This window comes from Amblyraja radiata, chromosome 16 (genome assembly GCF_010909765.2).
Source record: "Amblyraja radiata isolate CabotCenter1 chromosome 16, sAmbRad1.1.pri, whole genome shotgun sequence".
Classification (NCBI taxonomy): domain Eukaryota; kingdom Metazoa; phylum Chordata; class Chondrichthyes; order Rajiformes; family Rajidae; genus Amblyraja; species Amblyraja radiata.
Window position 1 is genome coordinate 4606294 of NC_045971.1, and position 14573 is coordinate 4620866.

Genomic DNA, 14573 nt, shown 5'->3' on the forward strand with positions numbered 1-14573 from the left:
ATGACAAGCAATTGTCTGGATCCCTCCAGCTTCCAGCTGTCTCTTTTGCAGTCACGTGCTTTGCCTCTGACCTTAGATTATATTTGAGATAAAGTGTGTGACTGCGCCGTGGAACGGAATCCAGGTGACACTCTCCCCTAATGTGTGCAGTGCCGAAAGCTTGGATTCTAGCTCCTCAACTGATCAGCTAATGCTTGCTGCAGATATGCCCTCACTGCTGTCAACGCCCTTGTTGATGGTACGCCTTGACCCAACCATCTGTTCCCAATTAATTAGAATCTAACTATTTTGATCGTATATTTTGCAGTACTAACGTACTTTGATTTAAATTTATTAATCAGAAAGGACTATGGATAAATGCCTCCCATTCACTTACCTGCTACTGTAACATTACGCTTCAGCACAAACCAACAAAATAGGTTGTGAAGATAGTCACAAAAAGCTGGGGTAACTCAGCGGGACAGGCAGCATCTCTGGAGAGAAGGATGGGTGATGTTTTGGGTCGAGACCCTTCTTCAGACCTCTTAAGCAGTAGGTTGTGACAAGGCTTTCCACTTTCCCTGGCACTCTCCATTCAGTTCTTTGCAAGTGTCACAGCCATGGTCAGTTCTTCTGCTGAGGGTCAATTATTTTTCGGCTTCAGTGCTTGATATAATTCTATTCCCTACAAGCATCTTAATTATGGCAGATTGTTGCTCTTTTAGGCAGGAGTTTATGCAACAAATAAAATCCATTATCACAGCGCTGTCCACTGAAACAATCCATAATGTGTTTTATAGGCAGCTGTACCTGTCTTTGTGGAGTCTGCATGTAGTACATGTATTTTACCTCGTGCTTGGGTTTTTTCCCCAGCTTCCCAAGATGTGACGGTTTGTTTGTTTGCCACTGTAAATTGCCCCTAGTGTCAATAAGAGGCATGAGGATTGGGGCTGGCTTATATTGATGTGTGGAACAATGGATTACATGGAAAATGAAGTGGTTGCACTGAGCTGGCATCCACTTGATTTCAATCACTAATGTGCCTATTTTCTATTTGTAAGAGGAAACCAAATGCTCTTAATACCTTATTGATGAGCATTTGTTTTTAAGTGCTTTTTGATTATTCCTATAAAAACATTTACTGAATTACATTAGTATCTGCAGAAGTGTAGAAAGTAGATTGTTAACGATGCCAAGATTGCCTGATTCAGAGCAGTACAAAATTGTGCATGTACCATTTGCTTTTATAGTACTGGGTTCAGAGTTCTTGAAGTACATGGATGCCTTTAAACCATATCTAGGGATTGGACTGAAGAATTATGCAGAATATCAGGTAGGAATCTGATACCTTTTTAATTTAAGGTGGTAATATTGGAATGGTTATGAAAATTTTGCTGGGCCTAACACTGCAGCTGTTGCTGTTTTTAATCTCCTCTCTCTCCCCCCCCCCCCCCCCACACAAACGGTTATCTTAGACGGTTTTGTTTTTTGTTGTTGGGGAAGTAAGATCACATTGGATATGCAGCACAAGCTGTTCATTTAACCCACAGTCCATGAGCTATTGTTGCTCCATTCCTGCTTCTAAATCTTTGTGTTATCAAACCCTTCACTTGTTTGTCCAGCTGACCTTTGTACCTCTCCATACTACTACATTATGTGGTAGTAAGTTTAATTTTGCTCCTGGTGCTTGGACAATATTTGCCAGTCCTGTGATTTTTTGGGGAATAATCTCTGCCCACTCTTATCAGCCTTTTATAATTTTACATTCCTTACTCCCTTAATATTGCTTTTTAAAAGTTCTTTTCATTCCAGATTTTAAATATAATTTATCAGCACCTGTGGATCCAGCACTGATCTTTGTGGAACATCACTGCCCACCGTCTTTATTCTCAAGAGTCAAGAGTGTTTTATTGTCATGTGTCCCAGATAGAACAATGAAATTCTTAGTACCTGCTGCACAACAGAATATGTAAACATAGTACACTGTAAACAATATGTTTCAGATTCACTATCCTCAGGAGAATTTTTTTTCCATCATTAATGCTAATTTCACAGGTCTACTGCTGCTTGCCCGTTCACTCCCCACAAATAAAGATTTTACATTAATGTGTGGATGCAATTTAACTGAACTAATTTAATTAGCTGACTGCAATTACTTTTTCCACTACATTCCTTTTGTTGCTCATCTCATTATCAGTGTGATCCATTTTCCCCATAAATACTAATGCAAACTCATGATTTAAAAGTAATGGTTGTTTTCTAGGACCAATAAATGTTGGAATTGTTAGAAATTTAGAAATTCCTCCTGAGGATAGTGAATCTGGAATTCCAGAGGATGGTGGTGGGACAGATAGATACATTGTGGAACTTGTCAGCAAGGCTGGCAGTTAAAATGTGGTAGTTACAACATCGGCGGTACTGTTGCAAGATGAAAAGGAGCTCTAATTGACGATTGCAAAGATGAACAGTTATTGAGTAGGATCTGACTTGGCAAAGTAGTTCTGAGCGTTTTTGAAACTCATGGTTATTTTTGTTGAAGGTTTGTCTTGCAGCAGTGGGCCTTGTTGGTGACTTGTGCAGAGCGCTGCAGTCAAACATGCTGCCTTTCTGTGATGAAATGATGCAGCTGCTGTTGGAGAATCTGGGGGTGAGTTTATACACTTTTACATTCTTCCTGTCTACCTTTACATGGTTACAATTTTACTCTCTGCAATGCAAAATCCTCTACAAATATCTGATTAGTAAATGAAAGGACTGAAGGCTACTAATGTGATGTAGTATTTAAATCTAAGGTGTGTGAGTGTTACTTTAAGATGATTTTGGATCATTATGAATTACACAGCAGTGGATATAATATCTCCCCTTTCTTTCCAGAATGAAAACGTTCACCGGTCTGTTAAGCCACAGATTCTATCTGTGTTTGGAGATATTGCCCTAGCTATTGCAGGAGAATTTAAGAAATATCTAGATATTGTCCTGGACACACTTCAGCAGGCTTCCCAGGCCCAGGTAGACAAAGTAAGTACAGCATGAACATTTTAAACCTTTCTAATTCTGGCTTTGAAAACTATGGTGTTTCACCCAGTTGTTAAGGTAGAGTTGCTGCCTTGCAGCGCTGGAGACCCGGGTTTGATTCCGACTTTAGGTGCTGTCTGTACAGACTTTGTAGGTTCTCCCCGTGACTGCTTGGAGTTTCTTCAAGATCTTCGGTTTCCTCCCACAATCCAAAGTCGTACAGGTTTGTAGGTAAATTGGCTTGGTAAATGTAAAACGTGTTCCTAGTGTGTGTGGGATAGTGTTAATATGCAGGGATCGCTCAGCACGGACTCGGTGGGCCAAAGGACCTGTTTCCGCACTGTATCTCTAAACTAAAGTTTATATTGGGTTGTAATTTAGAAAGTTGACATCATGGCATATTGCTTTTCAGACAGGCTTTGCATCTGTTAAATTGTTGTGAGATTTTAATTTTGCACTTTTTTTCCAATGTAAAGGAATGATTCTTTTAGTTTACATTAGATCTTGAAAGATGCATTTGGCTTTTACCTGAACTACTGACCCTTCCATGTGTCATCTGTTACAACTCTAATTTCTTTTTAGACAGATTATGATATGGTGGATTACCTGAATGAACTAAGAGAAGGTTGCCTGGAAGCATATACTGGCATTATTCAGGGTCTGAAGGGTGACCAAGAGAATGTACATCGTAAGTTGAATTGTATACTAGACCAAGTGGAACCCGTCGGGTCCCGTCCCCTCAACGCGTAGGGGCGGGGGGCGCGGCGCCACACACACTAACCACCCCACACACACACTAACCACCCCCCTTGATATTATATTAATATTATTAATTGGCTCCTTTTACCCCATCCCTGCCCTATCCACTGACGCATAGCCTCCAACTTGCAGGCTCGTCTAGAGAGGGAGGGTGGGATAGAGAGTGAGGACAGAGAGAGAAGGAGGGAAGAGGGGGGGAAAGGGCCCGGGAGAGAGAGAGAGAGGTGGGGAAGAGAGAAGGGGGGGGGGGGGAGGCCCGGGCCGAGCCGAAGGGGAGTGAGAGATTGGGGGGAGGGGGGGAGAGTCCCGGTCTGAGCCGAGGGGGAGAGACACAAGCCAAGGAGCGAACGAGTGTCGACCAAAGGAGCGCAGGTTGGGCCGAAGCAGACTGGGCGGGCTGCGGGCATGCTTCGATGAAAGCTCTCGGGAAATCCGAACCGAGGCGCGAGTGTGCGTCGACCATAGCTCTCGGGTGCTCCTCGGCAGCTCTCGGATGCTCTCGGGAAACCCGAGCCGAGGCGTGAGCGTGCTTAGACCAAAGATCTTGGGAGTTCGACAGGGCGACTTTTGAACAACGGGGGGAGGAGGGAGGGTTTGTAGGCGACGTCAGTCGCAGCACGAGCAGACGGCAGATCCATTGTCACGTCATCGGCAAAAAAAACCAGTCGTTTTAAATTGAAAGTTGGATTAGATTTGTGAACATTTTTATTAATTATTCAAGAAATAAAGCAGAAAATTTTCAGGTAAGCCTATTTTTGACTCCAGGGGGTAAATCTACCGGAAAATGTAAAAATGTTCCCGTTAGCGGGTCGTTTCTTCAAGTAGATGTGATCTCACACAGACAAATATATATACACACACACACACACACATCCAAGATCAGAGTTTTATAATTATAGAGATGATAACATTTATAAATTCAAAAGTTATTAGCTTTAGTAAACTGCAAATACTTTCTTGTTTGCAGCTGATGTCATGTTGGTACAACCAAGAGTAGAATTCATTCTTTCCTTTATTGATCACATTGCGCGAGATGAAGATCATACTGATGGAGTTGTAGCTTGTGCTGCAGGACTGATAGGGTAAGTATGCTTGTTTTCAGGATGTGTGTGATTTAGTTAAACCTGCATTCGAGAATTATATTTAATTACTATTTACCTATTTCGAAGGATACTCTTCAGCTAAGTTGCTGCATCGATTCATTGGAGACATAAGGTCTCCAGGTGCTGGAATCTGGAGCAAAAAAAGTAACTGCTGGAGGAGCTCAGCAGATTAGGAAGCATTAAGGGCCTGTCCCACCAGCATGCGGTGAGCGCGACCTAGCGTGGTCGCTTGAGCCATACGGCCTCGCGGGGCCGGTCCCACTTCGATCGTCAGAGCCGTATGGAGTTGTGCGGGGCTGGTCCGGACATCGCGCGGGGCTCCGATAAACTGACACTGTCCAAAAAATCCCGCGCGGCAACGGCCTGTCGGCCCGCAGCCGCATTGAGGCCGTACGCAGCGCCTCGACGGGCGTACGCAGCGTCTGGGCGGCGTACGCAGCGTCTTGACGGCGTACGCCCAATGCGTGGCGTTGTGCGATGACGTCACCGCCCGGCGTGCCGTTGCGTGATGACGTAGCCGTGCGCCGTCCAAATTCAGTCTGCCCGCCTCCTGCCCAGCTGATTGGTGACTATGATGTCGGGACCAGCTCCAGACGGCTCCGCGGTTGGAAGTGGGACCGGCCCCGCGGTTGGAAGTGGGGCCGGCCCCGCGAGGCCGTACGCCTCAAGCCACCACGTTTGGTCGGTGCTCGCCGCATGCAGTCGCATGCTGGTGGGACAGGCCCTTTAGTGGAGGGAAAGAAATGGTCAAAATCTCATTCGACACCCTGAATCATTGCGTTATGTAAGGTTTCAACTGAAATATCAACCGTTCCTTTCCCTCCATGGATGCTGACTAGTCCACTGAGTTCCTTCAGCAGTTTGTCTTGCATGGAATAACTCGCACTTTCTAAGCATCCTTTGAATATAAATTTTGGTTCTATGTGTGCCCTTTTAAAATGTTCTGTCAGTCATACCAATCTTCTGATGAGATTCTGAGAAAATAACTGCTTTTAGTAGCTATTAGCTTCTGTAATATTGGGGATTTTTGCATTTAATTTCTACAATTTTGTCTTAGTGATTTGTGTACAGCATTTGGGAAGGATGTACTGAAACTAGTTGAAGCCAGGCCTATGATTCATGAACTTTTGACTGAAGGAAGACGATCAAAAACAAACAAAACTAAAACTTTGGCCACATGGGCTACTAAAGAGCTTCGAAAACTGAAAAATCAAGCTTGGTAAGATATATATTTGCAGGGCTCTCACTTAACTTTTTTTCCCTGTTGCCAGCCGGGCAGCCTAGGCAGATTTTTAGGTTGCCAAATGACAGTTTAGGTGGTCATTTAAGACGGGCTTGCATGACATATGCACGATAATGTGCTCGGACGAAGTGCGTAGTTACCAGTCGGAATTATGTTCAATGAAGCATTTACATATTATTTCTGCTTCAAATAAAGTCACAAACTAAACATATTCACCAATTAAGACATGATATATACCACAATGACATGCAGCAAAATTATAATACAGTATATACAGTTTCTCAACTCTTTTTACACTTGCAATGAATGCAATTTCTATTATTTCTTTCCACTTCCAAACAAAAATGTGGTTGGATTATTCAGCGTATGATCAACCTCAGTGAGACCAAGTGCAGGCTTGGCGATCGCTTCGCACAACACCTCCACTCAGTTCGCAATAACCAACCTGATCTCCCGGTGGCTCAGCACTACAACTCCCCCTCCCATTCCGAATCTGACCTTTCTGTCCTGGGCCTCCTCCATGGCCAGAGTGAGGACCACCGTAAATTGGAGGAGCAGCACCTCATATTTCGCTTGGGCAGTGTACACCCCAGTGAACATTGACTTCACCAATTTCAGGTAGTCCCTGCCTTCTCCTTCCCTTCCCAGCTCTCCCTCAGCCCACTGTCTACGCCTCTTCCTTACTTCTTCCCGTAAAAATTATACGTTGATAACTTTGGTTACTAAAAAAACAAAAAAACTATCCATTTTCAGTCTTAAATCTCTTAAGTCCCCCTTTACAGCTACTGTATGTTTTAATTCTGTTCAAGACTATGGGGCAGTACATTGGCCATAAAGTTGCTATCTAAAAGTGCCAGAGACCCGGAATTGATCCTGAATATGGGTGCTGTCTGTATGGAGTTTGCTCCTTTTCCCTTTGATCGCATGGGGTTTCTCCGGGTGCTCGTTTCCTTCCACAATCCAAAGGTGTGCAGGAACCTTTTTCAGACCCAACCCAAAACATAATATTTTCCCTTTGTTCAGAGATTCTGTCTGACCTGTTGAGTTACTCCAGCTTTTTGTGTCTATCTTCAGTTTAAACCAGCATCTGCAGTTCCTTCCTACACACACGATAGTATACGACAGAACATTATTAATCCCAGGAGGGAAATTGTGTATTTGTGTGTGTGGGTATATATAATGCGTGCACACACGCACACACAGAGTTATATATTCATATATAAATATACACTGTTGTTTTCTCGTTTATAGCATTGTTTACAGAGTATTATGTTTACACATTCTGTTGTGCTGCTGCAAGTAAGGATTTCATTGTTCTAACTGGGACGTGAGAGAATAAAACACTCTTGACTCTTGGCTTACGTCGCTAATGTGTGGGATAGAACTAGTGTACGGGTAATCGTTGGTTAGCGTGGACTCGGTGGGCCGAGAGTTATGGAGAATAACTTTGAGAGTTATGATTTGGTGGGTTGGAAAGATCAATAGAATTGTATTTGTTAAATTACACACCACTATCAAGAGGGGTGGCACAGCTTGTAGAGGTTCTGCATCATAGTGCCAGAGACCCAGTTTGATCCTTACCTCGGGTGCTATCTGTGGAGTTTGCATGTTCTCCCTGTGACTGTGGTTTCCTCCCACATCCCAAAGACATGAAGGTTTTTGTAGGTTAATTGGCCTCTGTAAACTGCCACTGGTGTGCAGAGAGGATGAGAAAGTGGGATAACATGGAACTAGTGTGAAAAGGTGATCGATAGTTGGGTTTGACTCGATGGGCCAAAGGGCCTGTTAGCATGCTGTATGTTTCAACTCTATTTAACTGAGTTGAGTGGTTTGACAACTGATGTTTTGTCAAGTTGCTGGTAAATTTCAGCCTTGTTCTTCCGTTGCAGATTCCTGACAGCAATGGGATGAGGAAGACACCTGAGACCCCACTGGAATTCTCAAATCTTTGGAACAGAAGTGAGGAGTGTGCAAGGATGTTGAATGTTTGAGAATGTGCGAATGAGTGAGTGAGGATTGCATCACACCGCCTGATCCAGCTGTATCCAGGACTGAACGTCAAAACAAAGGCCATTGTAACCTGCAACAAGAACGAGAGAAGTCCCCTTCTGTCAAAACAATGGGAGCTGTTTAAGAAAATTCCAAAAGGATTATGAACATGCTGCTGGGAGGAAAATTGGATCCTCAGCCTGGCTGATGTAATCGTATTACATGGAAATTCGTGCATGAATAATGAGGTTGAGGTTCTTGGTCAGGGATGAGTGTGTGTGAGTGAGAAGGCATACACTTTCTCTACTTCAGATTCATTACAATTTACTTAAAATGGTTAGCATTTGCATTAAAGAGTTGAATCTACTGAAGCAGCACAAAAAAAGAATTGAATGAGAGTTACTCTTATTGGGAAACACTGATGAATGCTCAGAGCTTCCTTGTGCGAAGCTTTCAGTTAGTCTTCAGCCTAGTTTAAGGAGATGGTATCCCTTTTTTTAAATAGCTTGCATTGGCTATATTTTAAACCATTTGAATCGGATCCACGCTACATGCCATTTAACCTATTCCAACTATTTTTGAAAATATCCATATAGTTTCTCTAAAATTCAATTTTGTATAGACCTTTAGAAAAGGTGGCCTATTTTTAGCAGTGTTACTGCCATTTGCTTTGGAAAAATAGATGCATTGTGTTCTACGAGAAGGCTGGGATGGCTAAATGGTATGTTTTGGTGTTTTTCCATACTTCTAAATTCAGTGCATGTAGGCTAACAAAGGGATTGCGGTCAAGCAACTGGTGGCTGGCTGGGGACAAATAATTTGAAATAGCCCTATAAAATTTGGTGTGATCAGGATGGCAATTATAAACCCTCAATTTTGTCACCATCACCATCTTTGCTGACCAGATATTTTTGAATTGACGTCTATTTGACCGCAATTAGGCTGGGGGCTTGTCGCTCTTTCTTCACATCATGAAGGATACTATCTCTTTAAAAGACAAAGCCTTTCTTTCCCCTGTGTAAAAAGAAATAAAACTGTGAAAAGTGTAAATGATGCGGAGGGATTTGAAAAGGTTAAATAAATCAAAATAGAAATGCATCATGCCCTAATCTGCCGGATAGCACTTTGGAATCCCTTTCCCCTCCACAATTTGTACTGTAGCAGCCGAAACAACAGAGTGCCAAAGATTTATTAATTGTATTCAGGTCATGCTTTGGATTTCTAAAGAGCTTGGAGGAAAAACAAATCAAATTTCATATTGAAAGTCGGCATATAAAATGCCATTCAAACTGCTTGGTGATCTATCTGCTTTTATTTGATTAGGAAAATAAAAAGGAAAAATTGTGGTATGATGTCTCGCTGCACTTGGTATCAGACATTAACTAAACAAGACACTTATAAACAAAGTGGCATATTTTTTCCAACTAAGTCTGAATTTAAAAAAAAGTGTCAAAACATTCCCCAGCACAACTTGTACTTAGTCTTACATTATGTGATCGCTGAAATAAGTACTTGTTCCACACAATAATGTAATCCAACAGAAACAGGGTATTGGATATGTGCCTTAGTGTCAGAGGTTAATGCAATTTGGTGGAGTTTCATACCACTTCAGTGTAGGCTGAGAAGAGAGGCACCATGTATTTACACTGGCAAAAGGGTGTTTTATCCAGTTAATAATTGCTTACTGGGAAAGGTCTGGGCCTTTTCATGCCTTTATTTTGTACTTGGAGATCGTACTGATGGGGAATTCTGATCATTCCTCAGTGCTACCTGTTGCTGTCCTGTGGGCTTTCAGCTGTAGAAAACAGGATAATAAAGTACACTGAGAAATAGTAAATATCTGTGTCTTTGTTTTTTATGTCCTGGTCAAATTTAGAGTTTTAATGTTTTTTATGAAAAACGCACAATAGATTAATCTGCATCTTCTGCGTATCCATCCCCATTATTGATGAAGCCCAGCATAGGGTGCTTACAATGCTCATGAAACACTGTACTGGAGAGAGTTAAAGCAAATGTTGTAACTATACAAGAGCAACCATGTTTCAGGTAAAAGTAATGCAGTGCTTATGATACTGTATAAAAGTAATGTTTTTTCTTGTCTGTGGAGCACTAAATGTACTTCCAAGTGGTTATTTGGGAAAGAGGAGGCTAAATTAGAGATGGTAACACTAGCTCGCATCACTCCCTGTGTATGCAGTTGCTCACTTTCAGTAGCTGGCGAATATTACTCTGTATTGGAGCATAATATGTCATTAAGATGCATGGTAGGGTGGTGATCAGAAGATCCTCCTTGTCCCATGGCTCAGATGAACTAAACATTGGGTCAGATGCATAGAATTTTAAGACAAGACTGCTGGTATGAGGCAAAGTACCAATTAGGGTTCTCTAATCTTAGAAATCTAATTATCCCTAGTGTGTAGGATAGTACTGTATGGGTAATTACTGGTTGGTGTGGACAGTGGGCCACAGGGGTTGTTTCCACACTGTATCTCTAAACTAAATAAACAATCATAGTTTAGTTAAGTCAAGTCAAGTTTATTTGTCACATACACATACGAGATGTGCAGTGAAATGAAAAGTGGCAATGCCTGCATAGGAATAGTATACCGAGACAGTATACAAGAGTTGCCATGTTTTGGTGTAATTTTTCATGATTCATGTCTAAGTTGCTAGAAATCTAGAATTTTTAATCTGGCCATAAAGGCTCATTGCCCTAGTGGCATCACTGAGTTGGCCTGACCAAGCAAAGTTATTAGTGGTCCGAGTTTAGTTTATAGGGAGGTTTCACGGCAGTCGGGTCACGACCCATGACCCGTACTGTTGCTATGCTACTCCAACTGGAGTACATGCGATGAACTGCAGGTAGGCACTTACCATTGTTTCCAGCGTAGAGGGCCCGTTAAAACCCGCCAAAATTTGTCAATTTTTGCGCTGTAAATAATGGAAATCGGAATAAGCGTGAGAGACATTTAGGCTATTTCAGAATTCTAAAAGTGAGGAGAAATGACGGTAGATAGAAGCGAGAGCTGAAGGGACAACAACAGCCAGAGTGCTTGGTGAACATTGGTCGTTTGCTCACTGTATTTCATCACCTAAGGCATTATTTGTGTTTTTTCTTGATTCATTTGGCATCTATAAAGTTTCAGAAGTGATAAATCTGGCTGTAAATTTTTTAAATCGCCCATGGTTCTCAAGTGGGTTTTTACATACAAAAAGAAAACGCCTCTGAAGCAAAATTTACAGCCAGATTTATCACTTCTGAGACTTTTTAGATACCAAAGGAATCAAGAAAAAACACAAATAATGCCTTACTGTTGATGAAATGCAGTGAGCAAACGTGATAATTCCCAATATTTTCAATTCTGATATCTGCATGGCCAAGGTACACAAAAATGCTGGAGAAACTCAGCAGGTGCAGCATCATCTATGGAGCGAAGGAAATAGGCAACGTTTCTGGCCGAAACCCTTCTTAAAAACTGCACGGCCAATGTTTGCCAAGCACTTTAGCTGCTGTTGTCCCTTCAGCTCTCGCTTGTCTACCTTCATTTCGCTTCACTTTTGGAATTCTGAAGTTGGGTACATGTCTCTCACACTTCCACAATTTTTTACAGCGCAAAAATTCAACATTTTGGCGGTTTTTAACAGGTAGGAAAGTACGCGTTTCTTGCATTAATAACATCTATGTCCTCCAGATGGATTGAGCGGCTCCGTGCGTCAAGCCCTATGACCCAGTGACCTTACGTGCAACCCCCTATTGTCACATAAACTGAGGTACAGGGAAAAGCTTTTAGTGTGCTAACCAGTCAGCAGAAACTCAACACATGATTACAATTGATCCATTTGCAATGTATCGATACATGATACAGGAATAATGTTTTGTGCAAAGAAAAGCCAGCAAAGTCCGATCAAGGATAGTCCGAGGGTCATCAAAGCGGTAGATAGTAGTTCAGCACTGCTCTCCGGTTGTGGTAGGATGATTCAGTTGCCTGATAACAGCTGGGAAGAAACTCCCCGAATCTGGTGCTGTGCGTTTTCACACTTCCATTCTTTTTGCCTGATGGGAGAAGAGGGAGTGGCCAGGGTGTGACTGGTGTTGCAGGATAGCTGCACTCTTGTGCAGCTGCAGGCAGTGTCCGATCCACATGCAGGGCCTAAAGTGGCACTCTGACGTCTCAATGCAGACACATTGACCTGTGACCGTCGAGCCACACTTCACCCGGCCACCGTTCAGTCTTTGTGCATCGGGGTCGCATCCCGCAGCTGACCTTGAAGCACGCAGAGCGTTTTTGATGGCGCAGGAGGCAAGACCCCAATCCGCTTACTGGCAGCTCATTCCATATACCTACCACTCTGGAAAAAGTTGCCACATTCACCTTAAACCTATATCTGGTTCTTGATTTCCCCAACCTTGGGTAAAAGACTCTTCACCCCATCCCTCTCATGTTCTTTTCACCTCTATTAGATCACTCATCAGTATCCTGTTCTCCTGGGAGTTAGCCTGCCCAACCTCTCCCTATCACTCAGACCCTCAAGTTCCGGTAATATCCTGAAATTTTCTCTGCACTCTTTCAGATCAGATTCAGATTCAACTTTAATTGTCATTGTCCGTGTACAGTACAGAGACAACGAAATGCATTTAGCATCTCCCTGGAAGAGCGACATAGCATATGATTTGAATAAATATTTACATTAGCATATATACAGACACAGTGTTTTTCCTGTGGGAGGAGTGTCTGGGGGGGGGGGGTGATTGGCAGTCACCGAGGTACGTTGTTGAGTAGAGTGACAGCCGCCGAAGAAGCTGTTCCTGGACCTGCTGGTCCGGCAACGGAGAGACCTGTAGCGCCTCCCGGATGGTAGGAGGGTAAACAGTCCATGGTTGGGGTGAGAGCAGTCCTTGGCTATGCTGAGTACCCTCCGCAGACAATGCTTGCTTTGGACAGACTCAATGGAGGGGAGCGAGGAACCGGTGATGCGTTGGGCGATTTTCACCACCCTCTGCAATGCTTTCCGGTCGGAGACAGCAGTTGCCATACCATACTGTGATACAGTTGGTAAGGATGCTCTCGATGGTGCAGTGGTAGAAGTTCACCAGGATCGGAGGAGACAGATGGACCTTCTTCAGTCTCCTCAGGAAGAAGAGACGCTGGTGAGCCTTCTTGATCAGAGTTGAGGTATTGTGGGTCCAAGAGAGGTCATCGGAGATGTTAACACCCAGGAACCTGAAGCTAGAAACACTTTCCACCTCCGTCCCGTTAATGTGGATGGGGGTGTGCGTGCCGCCCCTGGACTTCCTGAAGTCTACAATGAGCTCCTTGGTCTTCTTGGAGTTAAGGGCCAGGTTGTTGTCAGCGCACCATGCTGCTAAGTGCTGGACCTCCTCCCTGTAGGCTTCCAGCTTCACAACATACTGCAGGGTGACCTAAACTGAAGACAACACTAACCCTAACGTAGCCTCGCCATCTTTTAAAATAATTTCTATACTCTACCCTGACTGAAGAAGGTCAATATATTGATAATCACCCTTATCTGCCTGTGATACCTGTACTCCTGGATTCTCTGCTCTACAACAGTACACGGGGCCCTGTTTTTCTCCGTGAATGTTCTGCCCTGGTTTGACTTTCCAAAATAAAAACACCATGCACGTATCTGCATTAAACTCAATTCCTCGATCCAATAGCCTACCTGATCGAGATGGGATAGTCCCAGCCTCAACGACCTCCTCTGGCAGCTTGTTCCATACACCCACCACCCTTTGTGTGAAAAGGTTACCCCTCGGATTCCTATTAAATCTTTTCCCCTTCACCTTGAACCTATGTCCTCGATTCCCCTACTCTGGCAAAAGAAAGATTATGTGCATCCACCCGATCTATTCCTCTCATTATCTTATACACCTCGATAAGATCTCCTCCTCATGCGCTCCGTGGAATAGAGACCCAGCCTACTCAGCCTCTCCCTTTATCTCACAACCTCTGGTCCTGGCAACATCCTCGTTTCGTTAAAGTTAAATAGTTTTCATTCCGGTGAATAGTTACCCTGAGTGTTGCTAGAAACAAAAACCTGTAGTTGCTGCCTCAAAAAGGCTGGCAGTATCATCAAAGACCCACACCATCCTGGCCACACACTCATCTCCCTGCTACCCTCAGGTAGAAGGTACAGGAGCCTGAAGACTGCAACAACCAGGTTCAGGAATAGCTACTTCCCCACAGCCATCAGGCTATTAAACCTGGCTCGGACAAAACTGATTATTAATAGGTACACAAATTTGCTGGGGAAACTCAGCGGGTGCAGCAGCATCTATGGAGCGAAGGAAATAGGCGACGTTTCGGGCCGAAACCCTTCTTCCAATATTAATGCCATCCGGACGCAAGGTCCCCAGACGGAATATGAGGTGCTGTTCCTCCAATTTCCGCTGTTGCTCACTCTGGCAATGGAGGAGACCCAGGACAGAGAAGTCGGAATAACCCATTTTCTGTTTGCACTTT

At 43.5% G+C, this 14573-nt stretch overlaps 1 protein-coding gene across 1 annotated transcript in view; it reads left to right on the forward strand.

The window, feature by feature from the left end:
• kpnb1 (karyopherin subunit beta 1) overlaps nt 1-9914 on the forward strand; it is a 39152-nt gene extending 29238 nt beyond the window's left edge. The window contains exons 16-22 of the mRNA XM_033034926.1: nt 1230-1312; nt 2519-2626; nt 2854-2997; nt 3577-3682; nt 4721-4835; nt 5914-6075; nt 7989-9914. Coding sequence (XP_032890817.1) covers nt 1230-1312; nt 2519-2626; nt 2854-2997; nt 3577-3682; nt 4721-4835; nt 5914-6075; nt 7989 — 719 coding nt within the window. The 3' untranslated portion in view covers nt 7990-9914. The remainder of the gene's footprint in view (nt 1-1229; nt 1313-2518; nt 2627-2853; nt 2998-3576; nt 3683-4720; nt 4836-5913; nt 6076-7988) is intronic.
• Nucleotides 9915-14573: the final 4659 nt, after the last annotated feature.